The sequence below is a fragment of the Agelaius phoeniceus genome, chromosome 31 (genome assembly GCF_051311805.1).
Source record: "Agelaius phoeniceus isolate bAgePho1 chromosome 31, bAgePho1.hap1, whole genome shotgun sequence".
Classification (NCBI taxonomy): Eukaryota; Metazoa; Chordata; class Aves; order Passeriformes; family Icteridae; genus Agelaius; species Agelaius phoeniceus.
Genome location: NC_135295.1, coordinates 1,428,845 through 1,453,012, shown reverse-complemented (window position 1 = coordinate 1,453,012; position 24,168 = coordinate 1,428,845). Strand labels below are relative to the sequence as shown.

The window sequence follows — 24,168 nt, the reverse complement described above, 5'->3', positions numbered from 1 at the left end:
ATGTGAAGAATCAGTAAGAAAAAAGGCAAAAAGAAAAAAAAAAAAAACAACAGAAGGAAAACAGAACAGTTTCCTTTTCCATGCAGAAACACAATTCCAGAGCTGCACCTGGGATGCAGGATGCTGCTGGGAAGTTCCAGCTGGTCCCAGCCAGGGAAGAGCAGCTGTTTCCCCCCTTTGGTACCTTATGGCACGTTTCATCCAGGTCCCTTTCTTTTAATGGAGTCTCCAAGTTTTCCCAATTTTTGCAACTCTTAGACCATCACAGCCAGTCCTGGAGTCATTCCCAGCCCTGAGCCAGCAAATCCCACTGAATTCAGCTCCCACGCCAAGGGTTTGTCCATTCAACCCCATCTGATAAGCCAGAACCATCCTCAGGGATCTTCCTCGCCCCTTCCCTCCCCATTCCTTTAATCCCAGGATATTTTAACCCTTCCCTGCTCCCCCAGTGCCTCCTGGCTGAGCTGCTGACCCCAGCCCTGCTGGGATTCTTCACAAGGAGTTCAGATTTCTGCTTGGGTCGGGATTTTTGAGTTTGGTTGTTATTCTTGAGGAGGAGGGAGAGGAGGGTCTTGTGGAGAGGAGGATTTGAGGAGATTCACTTCCTGCTCAGCATTCCTGGGCATTTAACCCTTTGCCAAACAGATGGGGGAAGCTCCTTCTGCAAAGCACAGGGAGGCTGGGAACCAGCTTTGGGATGTGCTGGAAAAATTCTTCAGTTGGGTTCGCTCTTGGTAGGAAAAAAAAAGTCTGCTTTGGGGAATTTGGGTTTAACATTGATTAGAATCCTTAAAATCTACAGAAATCTTTAGTTTAAAACTAACAGGGGATAAGATGAGCTCTGAGGCCACTCTCAACCCCTTCCATGGCTCCTGCACCCCAAAGCAGAGCTCCTCCTGTGCTGTGCAAGACTCAGCTTGCTCTTTCGTGGCTTTCTAAACTTCCTCTTCAACAGTCACCAAAATCTTGATTTTACAGCTCTGTCTGTTTCTCTTCCCCCCTTCCTTCCTCCTCTGGTCTGCGCCCATTTCCACCTGGATCCCGCCCACTCCTCTGCTCTCACCTTCTCCCCAGGGTCTTTTTACCCACTATAAAATAAAATAAAGTAAAATAAATCTTGGACCGTTCATGTTTCTTCCTCCTGATGAAGAAACTGATGCACTGGAAGGGGAAATGAAGCAAAACAAAAAAAAATCCCCCAAGATTTTACGGGAAGTCGGGAGTCACTCTGGCTCCCAGTCAGCATCTCTGCCCTCTCTCCCTGAAGAATTCGCTATTTATAGCTCGGCTTTGCTCCGTTAGAACATAATCAAAACCATCCTCTCTGCATGTGAGAGCTCATCCAGCGGCACTGACCCTCCCTAGGGGAAAACTTCCCAAGGTTTGCAATTCGGCCGTCCGAAAACGCCTCTGCACGGGAAACTGGGAAACTTCTCCGCACGGGTCGCGCTCAGCGCGGGGCCGCTCGGCACAACCCGGGCTCCCTGCCCCGCTACCGAGGAGGTTTTTTCGGCACAACCCGGGCTCCTTCTCTCGCCACCGAGGAGCTTTGCTCGGCTCAACCCCCCTCGAGTCATTTCCTGCTTTCTCAGGGACCGAAAGTCCCGCGGAGCAAGAGCGGAGCGGCTCCGGCAGCCGACACCCAGCGAGGGAGGATGAATTTCTGCATCGCGGTGCTCCTGGTCCTTCGGTCCTTGCCGGGTAAATCAAAATTCCCTGAGTTTTTTCCAGGGTTTTCTAAGGGCAATTTGATTTTTAGCTCGCTGCTTTGATTATTTAATTATTTTATTAATTATATATTGTTATTATTATCTCGCACTCCTGGGATGCCGCGGGGCAGTTGATGGGGGAGGATCTGGAGGCTGAAAGATCTTGGGGGGGATTTTCTTGGAGAAAAGGAAAATAACCAGCAGGAACACACGATGTAAATTACTGAAAGTTTCATAAAGCCTCTGCTCGGAGAACAGCGGGACAGTGAATGTTTCCCACATTGTGTTCAAATCATTTGCAAACTCCAGCTGGGAGCTATTAGGAGACACGGAGAAAAAAACCCAACAGGATTTCCTGAGAGTTCTGTGGGCACTTTGAGATGGGGAAGAGCAGAATCAGCGAATTGAGGGAGGAAAACCCCAATCTGGAGCTGCTTAGAGATGAGCACGATATTCCCCCATCTCTGGGAAGGTGAGATTCAGAGCAGCACCAGCTGAGGGGAACTGGAAACTGCAACTCTTCCTCTTTCTTTGGAATTTTCTCCTTCTCCTCACCGAAGGAACAGATTTAAACATGAAACATCAGCGAGGGGATTCCCAGCTGGAAGTTCTTTTATTCTCTGTTATTCTTAGTGGGACTGAGGTGTAAATAAGGAGTCACTTTCTGGGAAAGCTCCCCCAGAGCTCAGCGCTGCTGGAGCACGGCCAAGGGAGCGTGGGAAGGGGCAGGATGGTGGCCAGGTCCCAATTTCAGCCCAAATTTCCCCAAAAGCTCAGGGTGGGAGTGGGACAGGTCGAGGTGTGAGGCTGTGCTGTGTCCCTCCTGCAGAGCTCCAGTCCCAGCCTGGAATGTTCAGACTCGGGCAGCGTTTTCAGAGAATTCCCTAATGAGGATTTGGGATTTGGGAAGCCTGGATTTTGGGATCTGGGCTTTCCCCCCAGGCTTTGCCAGCGCTGAGAAAATCCGGGATATGAGAGGAAGAAGTGGGAGGGATTGGAGAGGGACCTGGAGCTACAGCTGGCCCTGGGCATGACCAACAGCACCACTCCAGCTATTGGTGGTGTCACTTATGATGACAATATTACAATGATCTTATTTGGGACTATGAGTATCAAACTATAAAAACATCTTATTATTCCATATCTGCCATTCTCACGAGTATTACAGTGTCTGAATCTGTGACTATTAGAACATTAATAGCCCTAATTAATTTGCTTTAAAAAATCCTCCCCAAAACCCAAGAAAACACAGAGAATCTTATGTTTGGAATAGGGAATGAGCCACTCCCTCCAACTGTGACAATGTCACATGGGTCAGAATTTATTTATAGTGGCCCAGCCCTAAGAAAACATCAGGGTCCCTTGTGAGCCCTTTGCAGGCAAAGGCACTGGAGCAGCTGGATCCTGGAGGAGAGGCTCATCCCAGGGGAGGGCAGGATCTGGAGGAGAGGCTCATCCCAGGGGAAAAGCTGGATCCTGGAGGAGAGGCTCATCCCAGGGCAGAGCTGGATCAGGAGGAGAGGCTCATCCCAGGGGAAAAGCTGGATCCTGGAGGAGAGGCTCATCCCAGGGGAGGGCAGGATCTGGAGGAGAGGCTCATCCCAGGGGAGGGCTGGATCCTGGAGGAGAGGCTCATCCCAGGGCAGAGATGGATCCTGGAGGAGAGGCAGAGGCTCATCCCAGGGGAAAAGCTGGATCAGGAGGAGAGGCTCATCCCAGGGGAGGGCTGGATCCTGGAGGAGAGGCTCATCCCAGGGGAAAAGCTGGATCAGGAGGAGAGGCTCATCCCAGGGGAGGGCTGGATCCTGGAGGAGAGGCTCATCCCAGGGCAGAGCAGCTGGATCTGGAGGAGAGGCTCATCCCAGGGCAGAGCAGCTGGATCCTGGAGGAGAGGCTCATCCCTGGGGAGGGCAGGATCAGGAGGAGAGGCTCATCCCAGGGCAGAGATGGATCCTGGAGGAGAGGCTCATCCCAGGGCAGAGATGGATCCTGGAGGAGAGGCTCATCCCAGGGGAGGGCTGGATCTGGAGGAGAGGCTCATCCCAGGGGAGAGGAGCTGGATCTGGAGGAGAGGCTCATCCCAGGGCAGAGCTGGATCAGGAGGAGAGGCTCATCCCTGGGGAGAGCTGGATCTGGAGGAGAGGCTCATCCCAGGGGAAAAGCTGGATCCTGGAGGAGAGGCTCATCCCAGGGGAGAGTTGGATATGGAGGAGAGGCTCATCCCTGGGCAGATCCAGCCCAGCTCTGCCTCTGGGCTGCAGGAGCACAGCCAGAGGCTCCATCCCCACCACTGCATCTCTCGTTTCCAGCACATCCACACCCAAAAACGAAGGAAAACCCCAGCTCTGACCTCGCACACCTTTAGCTGGGATCTAATTCTGGGGCAGGTTGTAAATCCCTCAGTCCCACAGGAAAGGGGTTTTGCCCAAAGCACCAATAACTCAATGAAGCTTCCTATGACCCCACAGCTCAGCCTCGTGGTGATCCCTTGGTTGTTCCTTTGCTTGCAGGGAAGGCGGAGGTCGAAGATGACACGGAGGAGATGGCACCGGATTTATTTGAATACATGACTCATTTAAGTGAGAAATGTCTTTTTTTTAAAAGCATTTTTACCATTTCCCACGAGCCACAGCAGAGAGTTGGGATAACCAGGGCTGGGAAGGGATTTATCGGAGCTGTCCAGACTCATTTGAGTTGCACAGGGGGGAACAAGCCAGGACATGGGGGAAGGACTCAGCTCAGCCCATGCTGGACAGGAGTCCCCAGTGCCCATAGTGCCACCTCACCTGGAGCTGTTTCCATTTCAGGTAATTACTATTATTCCACAGAAGATTATTACTACGACAACACCACAGCAACCCCTGCCACGTACGTGTACGAGTTTGATTCGTACGAGGTGAGTTGGTATTCCCATAAAAACCAGGTTTTCCTCACCCAAATCTCTGCCACAAGGATGAATAAATGGATTAAACCTGCTGATTTTTAGACCACAGAACAAATCAAGTGAGTTTGAGTAAAGTGTCCATGAACAGCAATCATGGGACGGTTTGAGTTGGGATTTATTTCTCCAGTTTGCACAGAAACAGTGCAAAATTCCTTGTTTTTCTCAATTAAATACCATCAAACCATCCCAAGGAGGGCTCTCTCTCATAGGAGCTAATCCTATGCTGTGATATTCCAGTTTATTTCTTTTTCTCCACGTGCAGACAAACATCACTGAAGACCTAGATTATGAGAAGTTTCTTCGAGAATGGAATGCCACCAGTGAGGTTTCAGGACTGCCAGACACAAATGCTCCAGGGGATGCTAAGGACACTCCAGGGGATGCTAAGGACACTCAGGTGGGTGCCTGGCAGCTCAGGAGCTCTGCCACAGGCTTTTAGCACATGGGACTTTCTGACTGATTTCTTGTCCTTGACTCACCAGGATTTTCAGGAGTCATTGGGATCGTCCCTGCAGGGCCACCTCACCCTCATCATCCTCCTCAGCTTCCTGGCTCTCCTGCTATGACCCCCACACTCCTCCTCCAAAGGTACTCTGGGATTTCACCACTCACTCAAAGCGTGTCCTTCAACCCAGGGAAATCCAATTCTTTCTGAGGCAGCAGCTTTCCAAAACAATGGGAAGATAAGAACCCTTCCAGGCAGATACCAGCCCTTCCAGCTGTGACCCCAGTGATGGCCTGGAGAGGCTTTTCTGGGCGTTTTCACCATGACCTTGGCCTTCAGTGGGACCTTCACTGCTGTGAGCAACCAGGCCCCTCCAGCCAGGCACCACAACACCCTGGGATGGTTTGGGTTGGGATGAAGCTCACAGACCAGCTGGGAGTTCCACCCTCCTGCCCAGGTTCCTCCAAAGCTTTCCCCCCTGGAGCTCTCCAACATCCCAGGAACACGCCAAGCCCTGTCCCACCACACCCTGCTCACCTTTTCCCCTCCTTCCAGACCTTGTGGCTGGGATGGTGAGCAGGACATGCCAGGTGTTGATGATGACATCCTCTCCATGAGGTGTTGTCGCTGTTCTGGAACTGCTGAGACTTTGTGTCTGAAGGTTTTGGTGAGAGCAACTCAGGAACCCTTCAGTCCTTTCCTGTTTCCTTGGATTCTGCTGTAAATAAGAACCTCTGCCAATAAAATCCCCAACACCCGGTGCACGGTGTCTCCTGGTAAATAATCTAGAACTGGAATAACAAATGCAAACAATGTAGACAGTGTTTGTCCCATCAAAGGATCTTCTGGAGCCTCTGAACCCAGCCAGGAGCTTCCAACTTTGTTTCTTCCAGAAGTGCTTCTTTTCCAGAAACACCCACAATATCTGGGAGAAGATGGACCAGAAAACCTCCCACCACCCCAACTCCACCATGGAGAGCAAACCATCACAAAAACGGGTGCTTTTGGTCAGGAAATCAGAGTTAAATTCCTTTTTGGGAAAGGAAAAAAGTGCAATCCCACACTCAGTGCCCGTGTTGCTTTTCCTCGAGAGAGTCAGCAGCAAGAAGAGATGGAAAACAAACTGGCCCAGGTGTACCCAGCACAAAGGAGGCTGAGTCAAGGGATGCTGAGTCAAGCCGACAGGAGACTCGTGGTGGCCACAGCTCCCCAGAGCCCTCAGATCCCTGCAGACGCCTCCCAGCTCCCGGGGGAATCTCCCGAGCCGCCAGGGCAGGTAGGACCCGTCCCGCCCAGCTCGGAGCAGCGGGGCCAGCCCAGCATTCCCAGGATTTCCAGGCGCCCGAGCTCGGAAAGATGAAAAGTTTTGTTCGCTACAAAGGCTCGAAACGGGTTCAGAGCGAGACCGGATGCGCTGCCTGGCAGTGCCACCTCCTGGCTTTGCGCTGCCATAAAGGTGGATCGAGAAAAGCCGAGAACGCCCCGGAAAATGATTCAGGATCGCACAGCAGTGAGATTTCCAAGCCTGGAGCGGAGTAAAAAGCAATTAAAGGAAAAGAAAAGATCTGGATGAAGGTTATGAGTTTATTTCTACAAACCATCCCTCTAATGCAGATACAGAAAATAAAGCAGTTTGTTGTAACCTGACCAAAATATAAATTGAATCACTCCCTTCCAGAGCAAGTCCTCAAACCAAATCCTCACCTTCCAGTGGTGTTTTGGGACAGCAATATCCAAACACACCACGGATGGACAGCTGGACATGTCCTCTCTGCTCCCAAAACTGGAATATTCACCCAAACCTCTTTAATCCCAAAACGACACCACCCTCTTGGCTCTTTCACAAGTTCCTTTCCTAGATTTACCCTTTTCCTCCCACTCAGAGGGTGCTGGTGGCTCCATGGCCACTGTGTCCATGAGCAGCCACCCAGCTCTCCTGGCAGACCCCTGGGATAAGCAGCTTTAACACAAAGAGGATTTTCCCTGCAGTTGTGAGAACCTTTCCCAGTTACCTCCTGGTAGGAAGCAAGCAGAAGGCTCTCCAGGTCTCTGGTGTTTTCCCGCAGCTCCTTATCAAACCATCCCAGGGAAATATTTTCTCCGTGGAGTTTACACAAAGCTGGAACAAATCCGAGATTCCCATGTTGCATTGTTGGTTTTTTGTTTTTGTTTTGTTTTAATTCTGCCACCATGATGCCAAAATGTTTCTGGTTATTTGTGTCTCCAAAGTTAACAGAGTCAATATGTAAATATTTAGAACTGCTTGTCCCAGAATTGTCCTGTCTGGGCATGAGGGATATCAGTGGCTCACAGGCTCTTGTCAAGGATCATTTTCCAGGAGAAAAGCTTCAATAGAGAAACATTCATTAATTATTAATTTTAAATAGGAAAAGAATTTCCATAGGGATATAAATCCTGTCTATCCACCTGGGGAAATCTAAATTACATATATCCAACTAGAGGGAAATATAAATCCCATCTATCCACCCCAAGGGGGTTATAAATCCCATATATGCCACCCGAGGGGGATACAAATCCCATATATTCACACAGTGGGATACGACCCTCATATATCCCCTCTGAGCAGCTCAGATTTTAGGAACTGGGCTATTCCCCAGATGTGTGAACCTGCCTTCCCTCCCCGATGCATTGGCAGTGCTGGCAAATTAAGCAAAAATAACCCAAATTCGCAAAAGCCGCTGTACCCTATGGCGAGTGAGACCCCGGACCGCACTGGTGACACCGGCTGTGTGAGGGGACGTGCCAAACCCCGCGGGGTCCCGTCCGCACAGGACCGGGGCTGCGAACCGTCCCGGGGCCTTCGAGGAACACGGAGCGGCGGCGGCGGCCCCACGGGCAGACCCTTCCCGAGGCCGCGCCGTGGGACACGGCCCCCACACGGGAGCACGGCCGGGGACGGCCGCGACCCCCGCCCGCCCCGAAGCCGGGACGCGACCCCCGGCCCGGCGCGGTCCCCTCAGAGCCGCGACCCCCTCAGAGCAGCGATCCCCGACCCGCACCCACCCCACAGCTGCGACCCCCGGCCTGGTGCGACCCCCACAGAGCCGCGATCCCCCTCAGACCCGCGACCCCCAGCTCGATGCGGCCTCCTCAGAGCCTCGACCCCCGACCTCCGCCAACTCCAGAGCCGCAGCCCCCTCAGAGCCGCGACCCCCGCCCACCCCAGAGCCGCGGCCCCCGCCCCGGCCCCGCCCCCTCAGGGCCGCCCCCGGCCCCGGCCCCGCCCCTCCCGCTCAGGGCGCGCGCACCCGCCGGCCCCCGCGCGCGAGCACAAGCCCCGCCCCCGCGCGTCCTGACGGGCAGCGCGCTCGGCCAATAGCGCGGCACCCCCCGCGCCAATGGCGGCGCGGCGCGGGGAAGCCCCGCCCCGGGGCGGGGCGTGGCCGGGGGGGGGCGCCATGCGCCGTGTCATGGAGGCGCAGTGTGCGGGCGGCCATTGACGGTGCCGGAGCTGCTGCGGAGCGGCGCGGCCGGGGCGGCCCCGGCGACCCCCGACCCACTCCCGGCGCGCTCCCGGCGCCCGCCGCAGCCGCAGCGACCCTCGCGGCCGCTCTAGGCCACCCTCCCTCGCCAGTGCGGAACCGCGGGAGGGGGGGCAATGGAGATGAAGAAGCGCATCAACCTGGAGTTGCGGAACCGGGCCCCCGAGAAGGTGAGGGGCGGCGGGGCCGGTGGGGCGCGCTCCCCCCGCCCCGTGGGGCCGTCGCTGCCGCCTCGGGCCGCGCAGGCCCGGCGGCACCGTTGCCGAATCTGGGTCAGCCGTGGCGCAGGGCCCGGTGGGGCGCGGGCGGCGCTTCCGGCGCGGCCCCGGGACCCGCGGCCCCCCTTCATTCCCCCTCCGCCTCCTCTCTCGGGGTGCCCCGAAGTTCCCCGGGGGGCGCGGCGGCCTCGGCTTCCCCCGACGTTAATCCGCCGCTTCCCCCGGCCGCAGTAAACAGGTCACGGCGGCGGCCCCGGCCGCGGCCCGTCGCTCATCCCGGCGCCTTTGATTAGTATAATTAACGTTCTTTCCCGCGCCCGCCGCCCCGTGGGGGGTCCCCATACCCCTCCCGCTTCCCCCCCTCCGCGCTTCCAACTTTCAATTTCTTAGAAAAGAGCCCACAAAAATAAAAAATATTAAAAAAAAAAAAGCCCCGAGCCGCTTGGCGAGGCGGGAGCGCACGTGCGCGGCGGGCCCCGCGCTGCCCCCGCCGCTTCCCGGGGCTCCCGAGCATCGCTCCCCGCTTGGCCCCAAGGAAACCCTCACTCGGTTCTCCCCAGGAGTAAAGTCCTGAGACTTTCGTTCTCCCTGACCCGGCGCACGTGGGGTTTTTGGGGGGAAAAACTGCCCGAAAGTGTTGATTCAACGCGCCCGGTGGTGTTTGCGGGTGGCAGGTACTCGGAGAGGCCTCGTCGCGCTGCCAGCTGGGGATGAAGCTGGGATCCTCCCTCTCCTCCCGGCAGCTTGGCTTAAAATTTGGTGTCCGCGTGAAATAATGGGCGTCTTTTAATGAAAAAATACAGTAAAAGTGGGAAGCTGGCCTCGTGGTACTAGGGGTCGGCAGCACCCCCAAAATTTTGTTAGTGTGCGGGGAAAAGAAGTCACCTTGTGCTTGTCCTTTGCCAAGTGGATGTTCCACTCTAGATAAAATAATTTGAAATTAATTGGCTGCTTCTTGTGGCTGCTTATCCAGGTACGCGACCTGTATTGATTATTGAGTGGCTTGGGCACAAGGAAATTATTTATTTGGGCTCCATTAACCTCTAGGAAAATAATCTGGAGTCAGAAGGTTTAAGGTTCAGAGAGAAACTGGTTTTATGAGTTTGGTTATGCACAGTTAAATTAGGAGACCTGAGAAGTCAGCAGTTGGTTGGCTCCAGCGCTTCTGTGGGGAGCTGTACGATGGAGTTTTGGGGTGAGGTGCCTGTTTTTGCAAAGTTTAATGCACGCTTAGAGAATGGGAAACTACATAAATTCTAAATTAGGGTGGGTGTTGACTTCAGGGCACGAATCCGCTCCGATTTTTAAATGAAACCCCAAACGTGCAGGCACTGCCCGGTCCCTGGGGTGGGTTCCAGGTGGATTGGCTGCCGTGACACCCCCGTGTGCCTCGCAGGTGACAGAGTTGGTGCTCGATAACTGCCGCTCCAGCAACGGGGAGATCGAAGGCCTCAACGATTCATTTAAGGAGCTCCAGTTTCTCAGCATGGCCAACGTTGAGCTGACATCCCTGGCCAAGCTGCCCACGTTGAGCAAGCTCCGGAAGGTCGGTACCTTTGGGCTGGCAGAGCCGTGGTTGCAGCTTTCAGCACTCATGGCTGGACTCCTGTGGTGCTGAAGGTGCTTTGTGGGCGTCTGAAATATATTTTTGAAGAGCTGAAATTGTTTTGGGTGTTTCCAGTTAATTATGACGAGAGCTGGGTTTGGTTTTTGGTCAGTGATTCTTGGGGCAGTGACTGCTTGGATGTTGTGAAGGTCCAGCTATGCCTTGGTAGGGCCACTCCATGAACTCCAGTCCTGATAACTTAAAATTGAGGTGCCCAAACCCATGAGACTTTAAAGAACAGTTTATAATTCTCAACTTAAAGGAACTTTTTTGACAGCTAAAGCTTGTTACCTTGGGTGAATCTCCAAAAGTGATTATATTCTTAAAGGGAGGACAGTTAACAGTGATGCAGCTGAATTTGAGGCTGAAAATCTATTTGTTAATTCCTTTTTTTTTTCCTGTCCAATAGCTGGAGTTGAGTGACAATGTCATTTCTGGAGGCCTGGAGGTCCTTGCAGAGAGATGTCCTAATCTCACATATCTAAATCTAAGTGGCAACAAAATCAAAGATCTTGGCACTGTGGAAGCTCTTGTGAGTATGAAATAGGAGGGGCTCTGGGGAGATGTAATAAATACCATTTTTTATCAAGAACCTTTAATATTTTTGCAATGGATTGATAAAATCTCGTGGTTGACAGACTCAGTGCCATGGTTATAGGACAGCATGTGTGGAACCCCAGTGCTGGAAAATGGGATGGGATGTCCCAAATCAGAGATGGTTGGGCTTGTTTTGTCTGTGAAGAAAAAGTGGCCAAGGTGTGAGGTGCTGATTCCCCTGGGCTCGTTGTGTTTGTGTTTGTCTGCTGAATTTTCATTGAAATGTGAAGTGATTCAGACACGGGTGTGATACAGGCAGGAGTGGGGCAGAGGAGGGAGCTGCCAGGGATGATCCATTCACCCATTTTTCTGGATGATTCTGTCCAAAACTGGGCTCTGCACACATAACCCACCCCCCAAGGTTGGGAATTATTCCACACAAGTGCCTTTGGTGGGGATTTGGCTGCTGCCAGCAACTTGGACTGAACTTTGAGGGAGAAAATTCTTAGTAGAAATGAGAGATGAGGATAAAGTAAATTCTGTTATTCTTGGGTTGTGACTCTGCTGTATCTGGGAGCACCACGGGGGAAAAAAAAACCCAAATATTTTCATTTATTTTCAGCAAAATCTGAAGAATTTGAAGAGTCTTGACCTGTTCAACTGTGAGATTACAAACCTTGAGGACTACAGGGACAGCATCTTTGAGCTGCTCCAGCAGATCACATACCTGGATGGGTTTGATCAGGAGGACAACGAGGCACCAGACTCAGAAGATGATGATGATGGTAACTTCCTGAAACAAACATTCCTGGGGGCAGGAATGGGATGCTGGAATAAAGGTCCTCATGGAGTGCAGGGTTTTCCTGAGCACACAAGTGCAATTCTGTTTGTGCTTCTAAAAACAGGGACCAGAGTGTGTTTGGGATTAATAAATAATAACAAAACCAGGTTCCAGTCCTGCAGAAGCCACCTGGGCTTAAGGGAATTGGACTGAAGATACTTTTGCAAAGACACAAATATTCTTGTTGCCAGAAGTAAAGCCTTTTGTGCCACTGAGTGATACAGAGCAAGGGGACATACACACTATTTTAAATAAAAAATTACAATTTTACAGGGTTTCATAATGGTTTCAGGCCCCTGCTTCAGTATAATACAGATTTTAGCTCCAAAAGCACACCTAGTTTCTTTTGGTCCCAGCTTGGTGCAGTCCTTAAGAGGGCTGTTAGGGCTGGCAGGATTTTGTATTTGTAGCTGCTTCAGACATCAAAAGTTTTGCCTGAAGCTTGTGATGGAAAAACACTGGTAGTCTTTCTTTGAGAAAAAAATGACAAAATTTAACTTGGTTACAATCATGGTCATTTCCCAGGTGTTGCCTGGATTTAGGAAAAAAAAAATAAAAATCCCCAAATCCTTCAGGAAAAAAGTTATTAGGGACAGTCCAACCTGCTGTACTCAGAGAGGAGAGAATGAAACTGAATTTCTGTTCTTATTTGTGTGTCCTTCACTGCAGAAGGGGATGAAGATGATGATGATGATGAGAATGAAGCTGGGCCTCCAGGAGAATATGAAGAAGAAGACGATGAAGATGATGGAGCTTCAGATTTGGGTGAAGGTGAAGAGGAGGAGGAAGTTGGTCTTTCATACCTGATGAAAGAAGAAATTCAGGTAAAGTTCGTAAACGCTGCCAAGTGCAGGAAGCAAAGAGAAGCTCCTGTGGGGTTCTGTGGTCACAGAAAACAGTTCTGGTACAGTTCCCAGAGAGCAGAAAACAGGCACCTTTCAGGAGGTGCTGAGTAGGGTTCTTGTAGCTATGAACTGATCACACAAATCACAGAAGGACAGAAGTGAGGCCCTGGCTCTGCTCAGGTCCTCCCCTCCTGCAGGGAAGGTGCCCGGGGTGGGGTTTGTGCCCCAAAGCAGCCCCTCCATTTGGGATTGAAGGGGATTTGGGATCCTGTGGCCAGCCACTGCTGGTTCTTTGAGAGGAGTTTGCTTCCTGCCAGGGAGTTAATGGGGAGAGGGTTGAATTCCAATATTCCAAGGGTCAGTAGCAGAGGGTTTGTTTCCCCGTTTTGACTTTGTCACACTCCCCTGTGTACAAAATTCCACCAAGCACAGGGATATGAAAACAAGAGTTGGGTTTGTTGAATTCTCTGGAGCTGATTATTAATTCACTGACAGTCCTCATCTATCAGCTTTAGAACAAGACAAAAAAAACCCCAAAAACTTAACACAAAAACTCACAGAGTTATGCACCTTTTCCCCCAGGCCCTTACTGTGGGTTCAGAGACAATCTAGAGCTGCTGGCACCTCTCTCACAGTTAATTTTTCAATAACCTTGAAGCTGGCTTAAAGAAGTGATCAGTGGGGAAAAGCAAAGAAATGAGCCTCTGGGGCTGCCTGATGCCCTGGTGGGGAAATTGCAGGGAATTCCTGGATTTCTGCTTGGGATCATTGTGGAAACAAGACTTCAATAAACAGAAATTGTAAAAATGTCTCCCAATTTTTGTACAGGATGAAGAGGATGATGATGACTACGTTGAAGGAGGTGATGAGGAGGAAGAAGGTAAATGCTCAAGGATTGAAGTTGTGACTGAAATAATCAATTCTCTATAATTGTTTGTGGGTTTGGAGCATGCACGCTAACAAAAGAAACAAAATTAAAGTAAAAGCGAGGAAGAAAAAACAATTTTCTGAAAGGAAAGGCACTATCTGCTGTGCAGTTGGAAATTGTTCTTTGTTGTGGAGAGGAGTGGGGCTCTGCTGTGCATCTTGTTATTTACATACATTGAAAATGTCCCTCAAGTACACCAGAGTCTCCTCTGGCAGCCAGGAGCAGCTGGAGCTTTCCCTTTATCCAGCTCCTCCATAAGCAATTCTGCTACAGGGACAAAGTTCTGTTTGCAAGAAGTGGCTTACTGGAGTATTTTTTAATGAGGTTTTTTTCATTAAAAGTTCCACATCTTTGTAAAGACAAAATCCCAGAATTTCTCCCCAGCTGAGCTCCCATCTCTTCTATATCCTGGGCTCGGTGGAGCAGATTTGGGAGCTGGATTTTCCACTTGCAAAAACAATATTTCTGAAGCAGCAGCCTGAATTCTTCCTTCACTTTGTACAAATCCTGGAGTCAGGATGGGGCCACTGGCCAGGGGTGGCTGCTGGGGAATGAATGGATGGGCTGGGGCAGCACTGATTGCACTGCGAGCTCCCACCAGCAGAGAGCACAGCACAGCACCCAAATCATCCCTCGGGCACAGGGAAACCAGGGATGCTGTGCAGGATCCTGGGCTGGGATGTTCCACAGCACAGCACCCAAATCCAGCCCTTTGCTACAGGAAACCCAGGGATGTTCTCCAGGACCCTGGGATGGATCCCAGGATGTTCTCCCAGATCTTCTGGCCCTTGGTCACAGAAAACCCAGGGATTTTGTGCAGGATCCTGGGCTGGAATGTTCTGGCCCTTGGTCACAGAAAATCCAGGGATGTTCTGCAGGATCCTGGGCTGGGATCTTCTGCAGGATCCTGGCTGGAATGTTCTGGCCCTTTGCCACAGAAAATCCAGGGATTTTGTGCAGGATCCTGGGCTGGGATGTTCTGGCCCTTGGTCACAGAAAATCCAGGGATGTTCTGCAGGATCCTGGGCTGGGATCTTCTGCAGGATCCTGGGCTGGGATCTTCTGCAGGATCCTGGGCTGGGATGTTCTGGCCCTTGGTCACAGAAAATCCAGGGATGTTGAGCAGCAGGATCCTGGGCTGGGATGTCCCATCAGGAACACACCTCCATTCCCCTCCCCTCCTGTTCTCTGTGGGCAGACCATAATGAGCTGTGTGTGTCCCTCTCTCCTCAGCAGAGGGTGTCCGAGGGGAGAAGAGGAAACGAGAGCCCGAGGATGAAGGCGAGGAAGAGGAGGATTAATTTGCAGGACCAGACTCTCCAGCTGAGGAAGACGCAATAGTGATTATGCAGCTCTGTATGTCCATGTACCATAGATGTCCTGACAGAAATCCTATGTTAACTTTTTATAGCAGAAGTGTGGTTTTACTATTCCTGCCCCTTTTATCATTCCAGATAAGCTCTGATAGCCCATAGGGAACCTTCTGTAGAGAACAATTTTCAGCCCTATAATCACTGAAGCCGTTGGCAAATTCCCCCCCCACCACCAGACTTTTCTTTGGAGCTCTTTCATTTCGTACAATCTTGCTGTGTTGGTCATTGTTAGCCCTGAATCCAACCCCATGTCCCATGGGTTTGATATTGGGAGTTTTCATTCAGGATTTTCAAGTTTTTATGCTTAAAAAGCTGAACTGAAAAGTGCTCTACAGCGAATTCCCCACTCTCTGTTAAATCAGTTGACTCTAGGCCAAGTTTTCCATGGATTCAACTGGAAACCCCCAGCTAGATGACACCCATGTTTCAGTTTTTCTAAAAGGTGACTCCTGTGATTTTTTTTTTTTTCCCTGTGTTTTTTTTTTTTTTTTTTTTTTTTTTTTTAAGGCTCCTCTCTATTTTGGGTATTCCAGGGTAAAGCCTCAGTGGGTTTCAGAAGATGTTTTTGTTTTCCTGCTTGCTCCAATGTTCAGTGTTTGGAGTATCCACTAGATTCCTTCAAGGGTGTATTTTGGCAAACTGAAAGAATTGTGATCCTTACAGGATTGCAGTCTATAAATTTTTCCCCAATTCCATTGTCACTGCAGGTATTAACAAAGCAATTAATGTGTAGTTTTAAACCTTTTTGCCAGAAATCTTTGTTAAACTTTCACTCACTTTGCTCTTGCATTGTCATTCTGGGAATTCTGCACCACTCATGGCTATAAAATGTATAAAATAGATGAAATATGCATTTCTGATGCAGAAGTGAACGGGTAACTCCTCCAAGCGTGTTGTTTTCCACCGCCCAGCTTTTCTAGAACTGTTGAAGGGAAGAATGAACCCAAGTTGGCCCTTCTCTGCACTTCACCTCTTAAACTGTTTCAATCTGGCTGTAAAACACTCAGTTTGTGTGTAACAGTTGGGAATAGTTGGGGGTTTATATTGAGTGGCTGCAGAGAGAGCATGAGGGATGTGCAGAGAAGTTTTTTTTTTTATCTAGCAGCCTTTATAATTCCTAATCTGCCCCGATGTATCATCTTTTCCCGTTGGAAACAAATTTTCACTTCCAGCATTCCTCCTTCAGGCCTGACCTGGGTTTCACAGGGCGTAGTGGTGGTGTCACACTGACTGGCATCAGTCTCACATAGGTCCTGAACCAAATATCACACACAGCTTTATTGCAGAGACTTATTTTTGTATCTGTCCTGGCTGCCAGGAACTGGTGAGAGCCTGCAGGTGGGAGGAGGGAGATTCCTGGGTCTGAGAGAGTCAGTTCCTCATCACCTGGTTCCCTGTGGGATGTCCCTCAGGACTTGCAGTGTGTGACCTCCAGCTCTTGGGTGGAGTTTAGATCATGCAGGGTTGAAGTTCTGCAAAGCCCCACTCCCTGTGTGTGTGGTTTGTTTTTTTCCCCCCTCTATCTAGAGCCTTAACTCTGGGTTTCTCCTGAACCTTCCCGGCCTCGAAGCGGAGTCTGGTGGCACACTGGGGAACAAGTGACTCCTTGGGCTTTGTGCTTTTTAAAGGAGATCTCTAAAGACACTAGAAAAGCTGTGCTGAAACTTCCTTTGCAGCCACAACCAAGTCCTGTGTTTGTGATGAGTCCTGGCTGGGTCAGTGCATGGTTGTCATGTCCTGAAGGCTCTGGGCGAGGCACTCACTCCGTGCTCAGCTTTGAGAGAAAAAGTGGTTTTTTCCCATCCTTTTGCTTATTGTCCTTAGATTGAAACTTGTTATTTATAAGTGTGTACGTTAGAGCACCTCCATGTCAGGGTTTTACTTAACTGTCTGTTACTGATGCAGATAAAATTAGTTTTAAATGGAAGAAAGAAAGAAAAAAAAAAAAAAAGAGTCTATTTTGATGGATTAAAATAATGTGGATAGTGGGCTTGTTTGGATAAGCAAGACCAGAGCTCTGAGGGGTGACAGCCCTTCCCTAGGCCAGACTTCCCACTTCCCAAGCAGCCACAGTTCCACCACGTGGAACCTGAGCCCCTCACGAACCCAAGAATCTGTCCCAGTGTCACCATCCCCGGTCCCGTGTCCTCCGCTCGGCATGCAGCAACAGCGTTTTTTAATGAGGAATTCAGAGCCTCCAGATAACTTTTGAAACTTTTTTGCTTGGTGGGTGGTCTTTTCATGCAAATACGTCAGGGTGGGTTTTATATTTTGTAGAGGTTTTGTCCTATTTTAATGCTCTTTGTATGGCAGTCTGTATATAGTGTGGTTTGGTTCCTTCTCCGACTCTTTCCTGAAACTTTGGAGTAACTGATTTTGTGCAACTGTGTTTTGAATAAAGCCATGACAGTGTTAAATTAAAGACAACAGCCCTGCAGCACTCTTCTGGTAACTTTTAGTTGTAACAAAACATGTTTCCTCCCCATGTGTGCTGTAAATTTTAAATTAAAAAGTTTTCAAACCGAATTATTTCAAATAAATTGAGACTATTGTATTGGATTACTTCTCGGGTTATGTCCACCTGTGGGAAGGAAAGGAGTAAGGGAATTTTCTTTCTGATGGTGGAAATCTGCAGAACAGTGTGTGTTTCTGGGGGTGGAACTCGGACTTGTGGTACTTGAGTCCTTGGTAACATTGGACCAGTCGAGGAAGGATATTCTGGAAAACCTGAATGGTTCCCTGAGTGTTTCCAGGTGAGTTTTACACAGATGTCATAGACATCAGAGTCTGGGTGAGTCTTGAGATTTGCTTTTCACAGGTCCTGCCCTGTGCCTGGCAGCCTGAGCCAAGTCTGGTGCTGAAATATTCCTCACACAAGAACAATGTTTAAAAAAAACCCCGCTGCTCCTCCCGAGCTAGAGAAAGCATTGTTTTATCCTGGGATTAGTCCAGCATTCCTGGCAAAAATCCCTTGGATGCACTTGAGAAAGCCCTTGGCAAACAGGCTTTTCTGCTGCTGGATGAGCAATTAGGCAAGAAATGGGTGGTGACTTTCTGGGATATTTTATTTAGTTTTAAAGGGTGGAGAAGAATTGCTGTTCCAGCTGAAGCCCTACATCTCTACCCTCGACATTTCCCAATGGATCTGGGGCCAAAGAGAACCTAAGTTTTGGGATGACTTTAAACAGATTAAATCCATCTTTTGGGGCTGCAGGTGGGTGAAGTAAAACCAGGCTCTCACGCAGGAATTTGATGGCAAAGGACAAAGCTCCAGTAGCGTGTGGGCACATTCAAAGCCAGGAAAAACCTGCTGTGTGGCTGTTGGCTTCCTCAGCTCCTCATGATGTGGAACCGGCTCTCCCTGCCCCAACCTCTGCTTTAACAACGCCAGGCACCTGTCGCTCCTGGATTCTCGAGATGGAATTGGGCAGGGACCGAGGGATGCGGCCGCTACCCGCGGTCCAGCAGCGCCCTCGCCCTGCACAGCCCCCCCGCCCTCCATTTTGTTGCAGTGAGGGGAAGCCGTGCCGGCGGGCGGCTTCCTCCATCCTGCTCCTTCCTCCTCCTTCTCCTCCCGGGGCTTTTGTCTTGTTGTGCCCCTTCTCGCTCCCTTCCCGGCCCTTATCTCCCCCTCCCAGCGGTGATGCTTCCCCTCCTTTTCCTTCCTCAGGGCTCGGGGCGCCATTCCCCCAGCCCGGGCACCCTCCTGAGGGGGCGCGCGGGCCCCCGAGCGCGGGAAACCGCGACCCACGGGGCTCCCCGGCTGCGGCCAGCAGGGGCCGAGCCGCGACCCCGCCGCTGATTGGCTGAGATTTGCCGCAGTTCCGCCCCTCCGCCTTCCCGCCACCCGCGCGCGCCGCGCCCCGCCCACGGCCCCTCAGGCCCCTCACGGCGGCGGTGAGGGAGAAGCTGCCCCCAAAGTCTCATTTCCACCCCCAAAACAGCTTCTCTTCCTCCCTGAAAAATGCTCCATTTCCACCCCAAAGCCTTCAGGAGAGGCTTTTTCCCTCAGCTTGTGTAAACTTCATTGCGGTGATGTGTAAACAACGCGGTTCAGAGGCCAAGTGGAGAAAAAAACCAGAAAATACAAATCGTGATGCTGAAGGTGGCTGTCAGCGTCGGCGTGAGGAAGGGTAAATTCAGCCAGGATTTAGTACAAATGCACCGGGTGAAAATAGGAAGAAATTCCTCATAAAATTCTTCAGGTTGCTTAATTAAACCCGGTAGCAAGAGAATTCCAAAGTGTGTGTTTTAAAGCAGCTCCTGCTGCCATGTAGTTCCTAATGTCCCCCAAATTGCTCCTGCTTTTGCAGGGCAATGTGACATGTGCAGGTTCCAAGGCAAATCTTCCCCTTTTTCAATTACATCCCATTGCCCATTTCCAGGTTAATTCAACCCAGCCACAGTACTGAAGGGATTTGGGGTTATTTTTGTGACCAGGGTGCCTGGGTCAGGAGAGTGAAGGTCTGGGGCTCCCACAGATCAGACTTCCAAAAAAGAGAGGTTTCTTTTGGTATGAAATGTGACCAAGAATTCCTAGAACTATCTCTTGCTATTCCTGCACTTTCCATAATGACCAGTTAGCCTTTTTGCCACTTTATTCTCCCTCAAATTAAATTAATTTTAAAAACCTCATGCTGCCGAGGATATAAACCCCAAGGATCTCTCAATGCCTAACCCGCAGGCAGCTCACTATCAGCTTTACTCATCTATATTTTTATGTGAGAATGGGCAAGGCAACATTCTCGTGGAATCCCATGAATTCAGGAATTTGGCCTTGGAGAAAACTGTAAAATCCTTTGAACTGCACGATGGAGTAATGAGAAATCTCAGAATGAAAACTGCCTCCTTTTCCAGCAAACAGAGCTGTTGTTGATTTTGGCAGCAGAGCTGCTGTATGCTAAAAATACACCAGTTTCACTGGTCATACCCATTGCAAAGGTCTGAAGCAAAGAACAAGATCTGAATTTATGAGGTAAAAAAAACGATGCTTGAATTATTTTTATCCATTTCTGAGCCTCTCTGTTGTGCCAGGGGTTGCTCTGTCACGTTAGATGTGCACACTGGTGTCCTCCCTTTGCTCATTGATCACTGGCACAAATGGAGAGTCAGGAATGCAACTCCCCCCGGGGTACCAGAACCCATGGGATGGGACAGAAAGAGTCAGGGGCAGCAGCTGCTTGAAGCAGGACATAGAAAATGTCCCTCTGCAGAGCCTGGGCTTGGGAAATTCCTGTTGGGGAGCACTCCTCTGGTTTTAAACTTTAAAATTACAGTTCAGAGTATGCTTGGTTTCTGCTCTGAGTGTGTCTCGTTAAAAAAAATAATAAAAAATGACCCCCCAAAAATAGCCAAGGGAAGCCCTTCCTATTGCTTGTAATTTAATTGGCACAAATGAGGGAGAATCCAAAAATAAATGTTTGGCCACAACAGCAAACCAGCAGAAAACCACAGGACACATTAAAACTGGGAACTCCTGGCACTCAGAAAAGAACCCTGTTCTAGGAAAGAAATGACCCCAGAGTGTGGGTTCATGTTGGAAAAGGAGCTGATCTCCCCTGTGTGAATGTAACGGGGTGTTTGAGGGGCATTTCCTTCTAGACTGGAGTTAATTCAAAGAAAACAACCTAGTGCTGACTGAGGACAGCCAGCCAGAGCTCCTGAGCATTGCTTTGCTGAAGCACTGGTACCTTCTGGCCATTTGTGAGGGGCTTGGGCACATCCTTGTCCCTGGTGAGGTTGAGGACATGCAGGACTCATGTTTAATTAGGGATCTGAAGCTGGAAGGGAGCTCCTGGCTAATGGTGAATTGAAATGAAAGTGGCCCTGCAGCAAGTGCCTTTCTGCACTCATTTCTGAGTCACATCTGTGTCTCTCAGCTTCATCACCATGATGAGTCATAATTATTCTGCTTTCAAGTGTGTGCTGTGCTGTTTCTCCTACACCCTGTGTGTTTTGAGTGAGCTCCCGTGTCACAGCAAGACCCAGTTGGAGTGAATTGGGTAATTTGTGTTCCTGGAAACCCAGAACATCTTCAGTCTGTTCTTTCATCAGCATCTCTGTCAGGGGATCCACACCCAAAGCTGGAGGATCAGCCTTGGGAATTCAAGTCTTGCCCTGTTGTGTGTAAGTCAGAAATGTCTTTAAGGATGTCTCTGAGTGCTGACTTTTTAATGCCAAACCCTGGCTGTGCTCACACCCAGCCCCTACTCCTGCTCCAAAAGCTTCTGCTGTTCACTTCTGGGTTTGAGGTGTGCTTTGAACACAGGCCTGTGGAGATGAGGATGGTTTTTCTCTGATGATCTGCTGAGGGCTATTTCCATCTCAGTCATGCAGAGCTGGCGGGTGGAAGGCTGATGTTGATGAAATCTCTTACATTCCCATGCTACACAAATTAATGAGGTTATTCCTGAGAGAGCCCTTCATTTCCCACAGTCACCCAAAGTTCCTCCTCATTCACATCCCTGCACAGACCACATCACTCTGCAAGCAACAGGAGCAAAGGAAGGAGGAGGAATATTCACCTCTCTCTGCTCTGGGGTTCTGAATCACTGGAAGCTTCTATAGAATTTCTATATGGATTTAAGCATTCTCACTGCAAAGAAAACTCCCAGATCAAAAAGTGTTCCCTAGAACAGAGTGAGGAATCCCAGAGAAAACAGGAATAATCAAATGCCCACAAACTAGTGAAATTTGGGAATTCTCACGTGCCTCTCAATGCAAGTTTTGGAAGTGCTTTAGTAAACTTCCCAAACCACTCTTTGTCCAACACACGTGGATTTCTAAAAATGTGCTTCCAGTGTGAATCAAGCAGCTCTGGAGCAAAGTCAGGGCTGCCTGGCTGGGGGGTGGGAGCAGTGGCACTCGCGTTTGCTGTTCTTGGATGTGTTTTCCTGTCAATCCGTGCCCCTCCTTCCCACGAGGGAAGGGAAACCCTTCAATAACCGCAGCGGTTCCACGTTGGCTGCTCCGGAGGAACGCGTCCCCCGATCCTCCCGGTGAACCGGGGACCGCAGGGGCCCTGCATGGGGAAAACGAGCGCTAGAGGGCACAGCGCGACCAGCGACGGGCGCGGAGCTGCCTCCCAGCCCCGAGGGTCCCAGCGACTCCTTCCTTCAAATGGCTCCTTTCAGGAGGTGCTGGGAGGCAAAGCCCCCCGCAAGTTGTGCTGCGCTGGGATTATCAAGAGCGTGCAGGTAGAAGAGCGAAAAGAATTTTGTTAAGCACAGGAAGGAGTCAAAGAGGGAAAATACAGAAAATCCGTGGTTGGAGTTGACTGAACTTGGTGGGTTTGTGCTGTTCTTTGCACTGGGTACCGTGGTGATTTCAAACTTTCCTGATTCATTTCTGATCCCTCTTGCTGCCTCCCAAGAAACCAAGATTTCCCAAGAAACCAAGATTTCCCAATATGATTTGATTCCTAGAAACCTGGAAGGAAAAATACCAGGAGGTGTAGCTCTTCCATTTCCTTCTGATTTCATTTCCCTACATCTCCAGTAACATCAATCATTTTATAAGCGACAGAAAACATTTCCAGAAATCACGAAGCCCTCAGGATCCTCTGCCCAAACAAACTCCTTCCTTCCCTCTCTGTGTTTCAGGGAGGCTGCTCAAGCAGCCTCATTGTTTGGATAATTCAGGGTGCCAGATGGCTGTAAATATGTTCACAATCCTCCTTCCCCTGCTCCCTCCTCCCTGGCACCCTCACTGCTCTACCCAGTACTGAGCACCTGCTCTGTTCCCGTTTGGAGTCTCCCTTCTCCCCCTCTGGAGCTAAATTGGTGCTGCTGCTTTGTGTTTTCCCTTGAAATGAAAACCTTAGGGAATGTTTTGTGCCAGGGAATGCTGAATATTTCCTTCACTGTCACTTGCACCATCAGTTAATTGAAAAGGTGGCATCAGCTCCCTTCCTGCAGGAATCCTGGCCCTGGCACAGGAGGGTGCAGCTCCCCTGCAAGGGAGGAGCAGCTTCTTCCTATTTTGAGCACTTGCTCACCCTTGGCATGGGGTGAGGGCACACAGAACAGGGTGATTCATCCCAAACCATGCCCCAAGGACCTGGCAGAGCATTTGAGCCACCAGCCCCGTTCTTCCTGCCTCACAGGCTCTGGATTCATTGTTACACTCTGAGCCTGTTCTTCCATAACTCAGGAAGGCCCCAATCCCGGGGGCTGAGCCCCTGAGATAACTTTTCCATGTAATGTAACATTCCCAAAGTGCTGAGCAGTAAGAAAATGACAGAAAAGTGTTTCAAAGGCACTGTAAAAAGGGAAGTTGGTTTTAAAACATCTGAAAATGCAGGCAGTGAGGTTTTGGGAAGTGAGGAATAACTGAGCTCACCAGCTGCCTGAGGAAGCACAGACTCAGGTCACGGCAAGGATGAGCTGTGCCCATGAAGAAACAAAAATTCTGCCAGATTTGTCTGTGGTTTGCTCTCATTGATGAGCTGCTGGGTGAACTCTTCCCTGCAAGGCAGGAGGGAGCAGATGGGCAGCAAGCAAATATCTGACTTGAGCAAGGAGAGAGAAACTGATTTTCCAAAGGATCTATTTGACATCCAGAGGCCACATGTTATTTTTATGAGCCAGAGCTCTGATTTATTGAACTTCACCAGATTGTGCCCTGCCAGCAGACCTAACTTGGGTGACCCTGTGACCTATAAAGGACAAGAGAGGCAGGAGGGAGGAATTCTGAGCAGGCTTTTCCAGGAGCTGTCAGCGCTCTGAATGCCACCTCACCATTTCTAGGAAGAATGAGTCCCAGCTAGCTCTGCAGAAAGGTAGACAGTGCTCAGATTAAATATAGCAGCAAGTGGGCTGGGAGGAGAAGCACTGGGCTGCACAGAGAGGGAGGCTGCTCTGGAGAAAGGCAGCAGTGCCTGGTGCTGCAGCACAAAGCACAGAGGCCCTGGCAAGAGGAGCTGGGCCTGGGGGCAGCTGGCAGGAGAGCCTGGGCAGTGCCTGGGGGCACACACACACACACACACACACACACACACACATTGATCCCTTGCTCTCAGCTTTTCTTCATCCTCCTCCATCCTCCCACCTCCCCCAAGCCCCGTCCAACCTGGCCTTGGACATTTCCAGGGATGCAGGAGCAGCCCCAGCTTCTCTGCCCAGCCTCACAGGGAACAACAATTCCTTCCCAAAGCCCCATCTGAACCTCCTCTCTTCCAGCCCAAAGTCACCAATGACTCAGCCCATTTGTTGAGAGTCC

General features: G+C 50.4%; 2 protein-coding genes and 1 long non-coding RNA gene across 6 annotated transcripts; 2 read left to right on the top strand and 1 right to left on the bottom strand.

Annotated features, from left to right (window-relative positions):
* The first annotated feature begins 1,115 nt into the window (after positions 1-1,115).
* Positions 1,116-5,856, top strand: LOC143696197 (uncharacterized). Of its 2 annotated transcripts, XM_077191886.1 has the most exons (5): positions 1,116-1,701; positions 4,220-4,288; positions 4,517-4,605; positions 4,916-5,050; positions 5,136-5,856. In XM_077191886.1, exons 1-5 carry the CDS (start codon positions 1,656-1,658, stop codon positions 5,217-5,219), a joined length of 423 nt encoding a protein of 140 aa, XP_077048001.1. In that variant the 5' UTR covers positions 1,116-1,655; the 3' UTR covers positions 5,220-5,856. The 2 variants fall into 2 exon arrangements, with proteins under 2 accessions (XP_077048001.1, XP_077048000.1); XM_077191885.1 differs by having other exon boundaries at positions 4,220-4,605.
* Positions 5,502-8,102, bottom strand: LOC143696198 (uncharacterized). Of its 2 annotated transcripts, XR_013185654.1 has the most exons (3): positions 7,804-8,102; positions 7,111-7,444; positions 5,502-6,623 (listed from the first exon to the last, which is right to left on the bottom strand). It is a non-coding gene; the product is annotated as an uncharacterized LOC143696198 (long non-coding RNA). The 2 variants fall into 2 exon arrangements; XR_013185653.1 differs by having other exon boundaries at positions 7,111-8,102.
* A 387-nt stretch (positions 8,103-8,489) lies between these two features.
* ANP32E (acidic nuclear phosphoprotein 32 family member E) lies at positions 8,490-17,475 on the top strand. 2 transcript variants are annotated; one of them, XM_054651194.2, is made up of 7 exons: positions 8,490-8,771; positions 10,216-10,365; positions 10,835-10,957; positions 11,585-11,747; positions 12,473-12,627; positions 13,477-13,528; positions 14,813-17,475. In XM_054651194.2, the coding sequence occupies exons 1-7, from the start codon at positions 8,718-8,720 to the stop codon at positions 14,875-14,877; spliced, it is 762 nt and encodes a 253-aa protein (XP_054507169.1). In that variant the 5' UTR covers positions 8,490-8,717; the 3' UTR covers positions 14,878-17,475. The 2 variants fall into 2 exon arrangements, with proteins under 2 accessions (XP_054507169.1, XP_054507168.1); XM_054651193.2 differs by having other exon boundaries at positions 8,491-8,771; positions 14,810-17,475.
* The last annotated feature ends 6,693 nt before the right edge of the window (positions 17,476-24,168 follow it).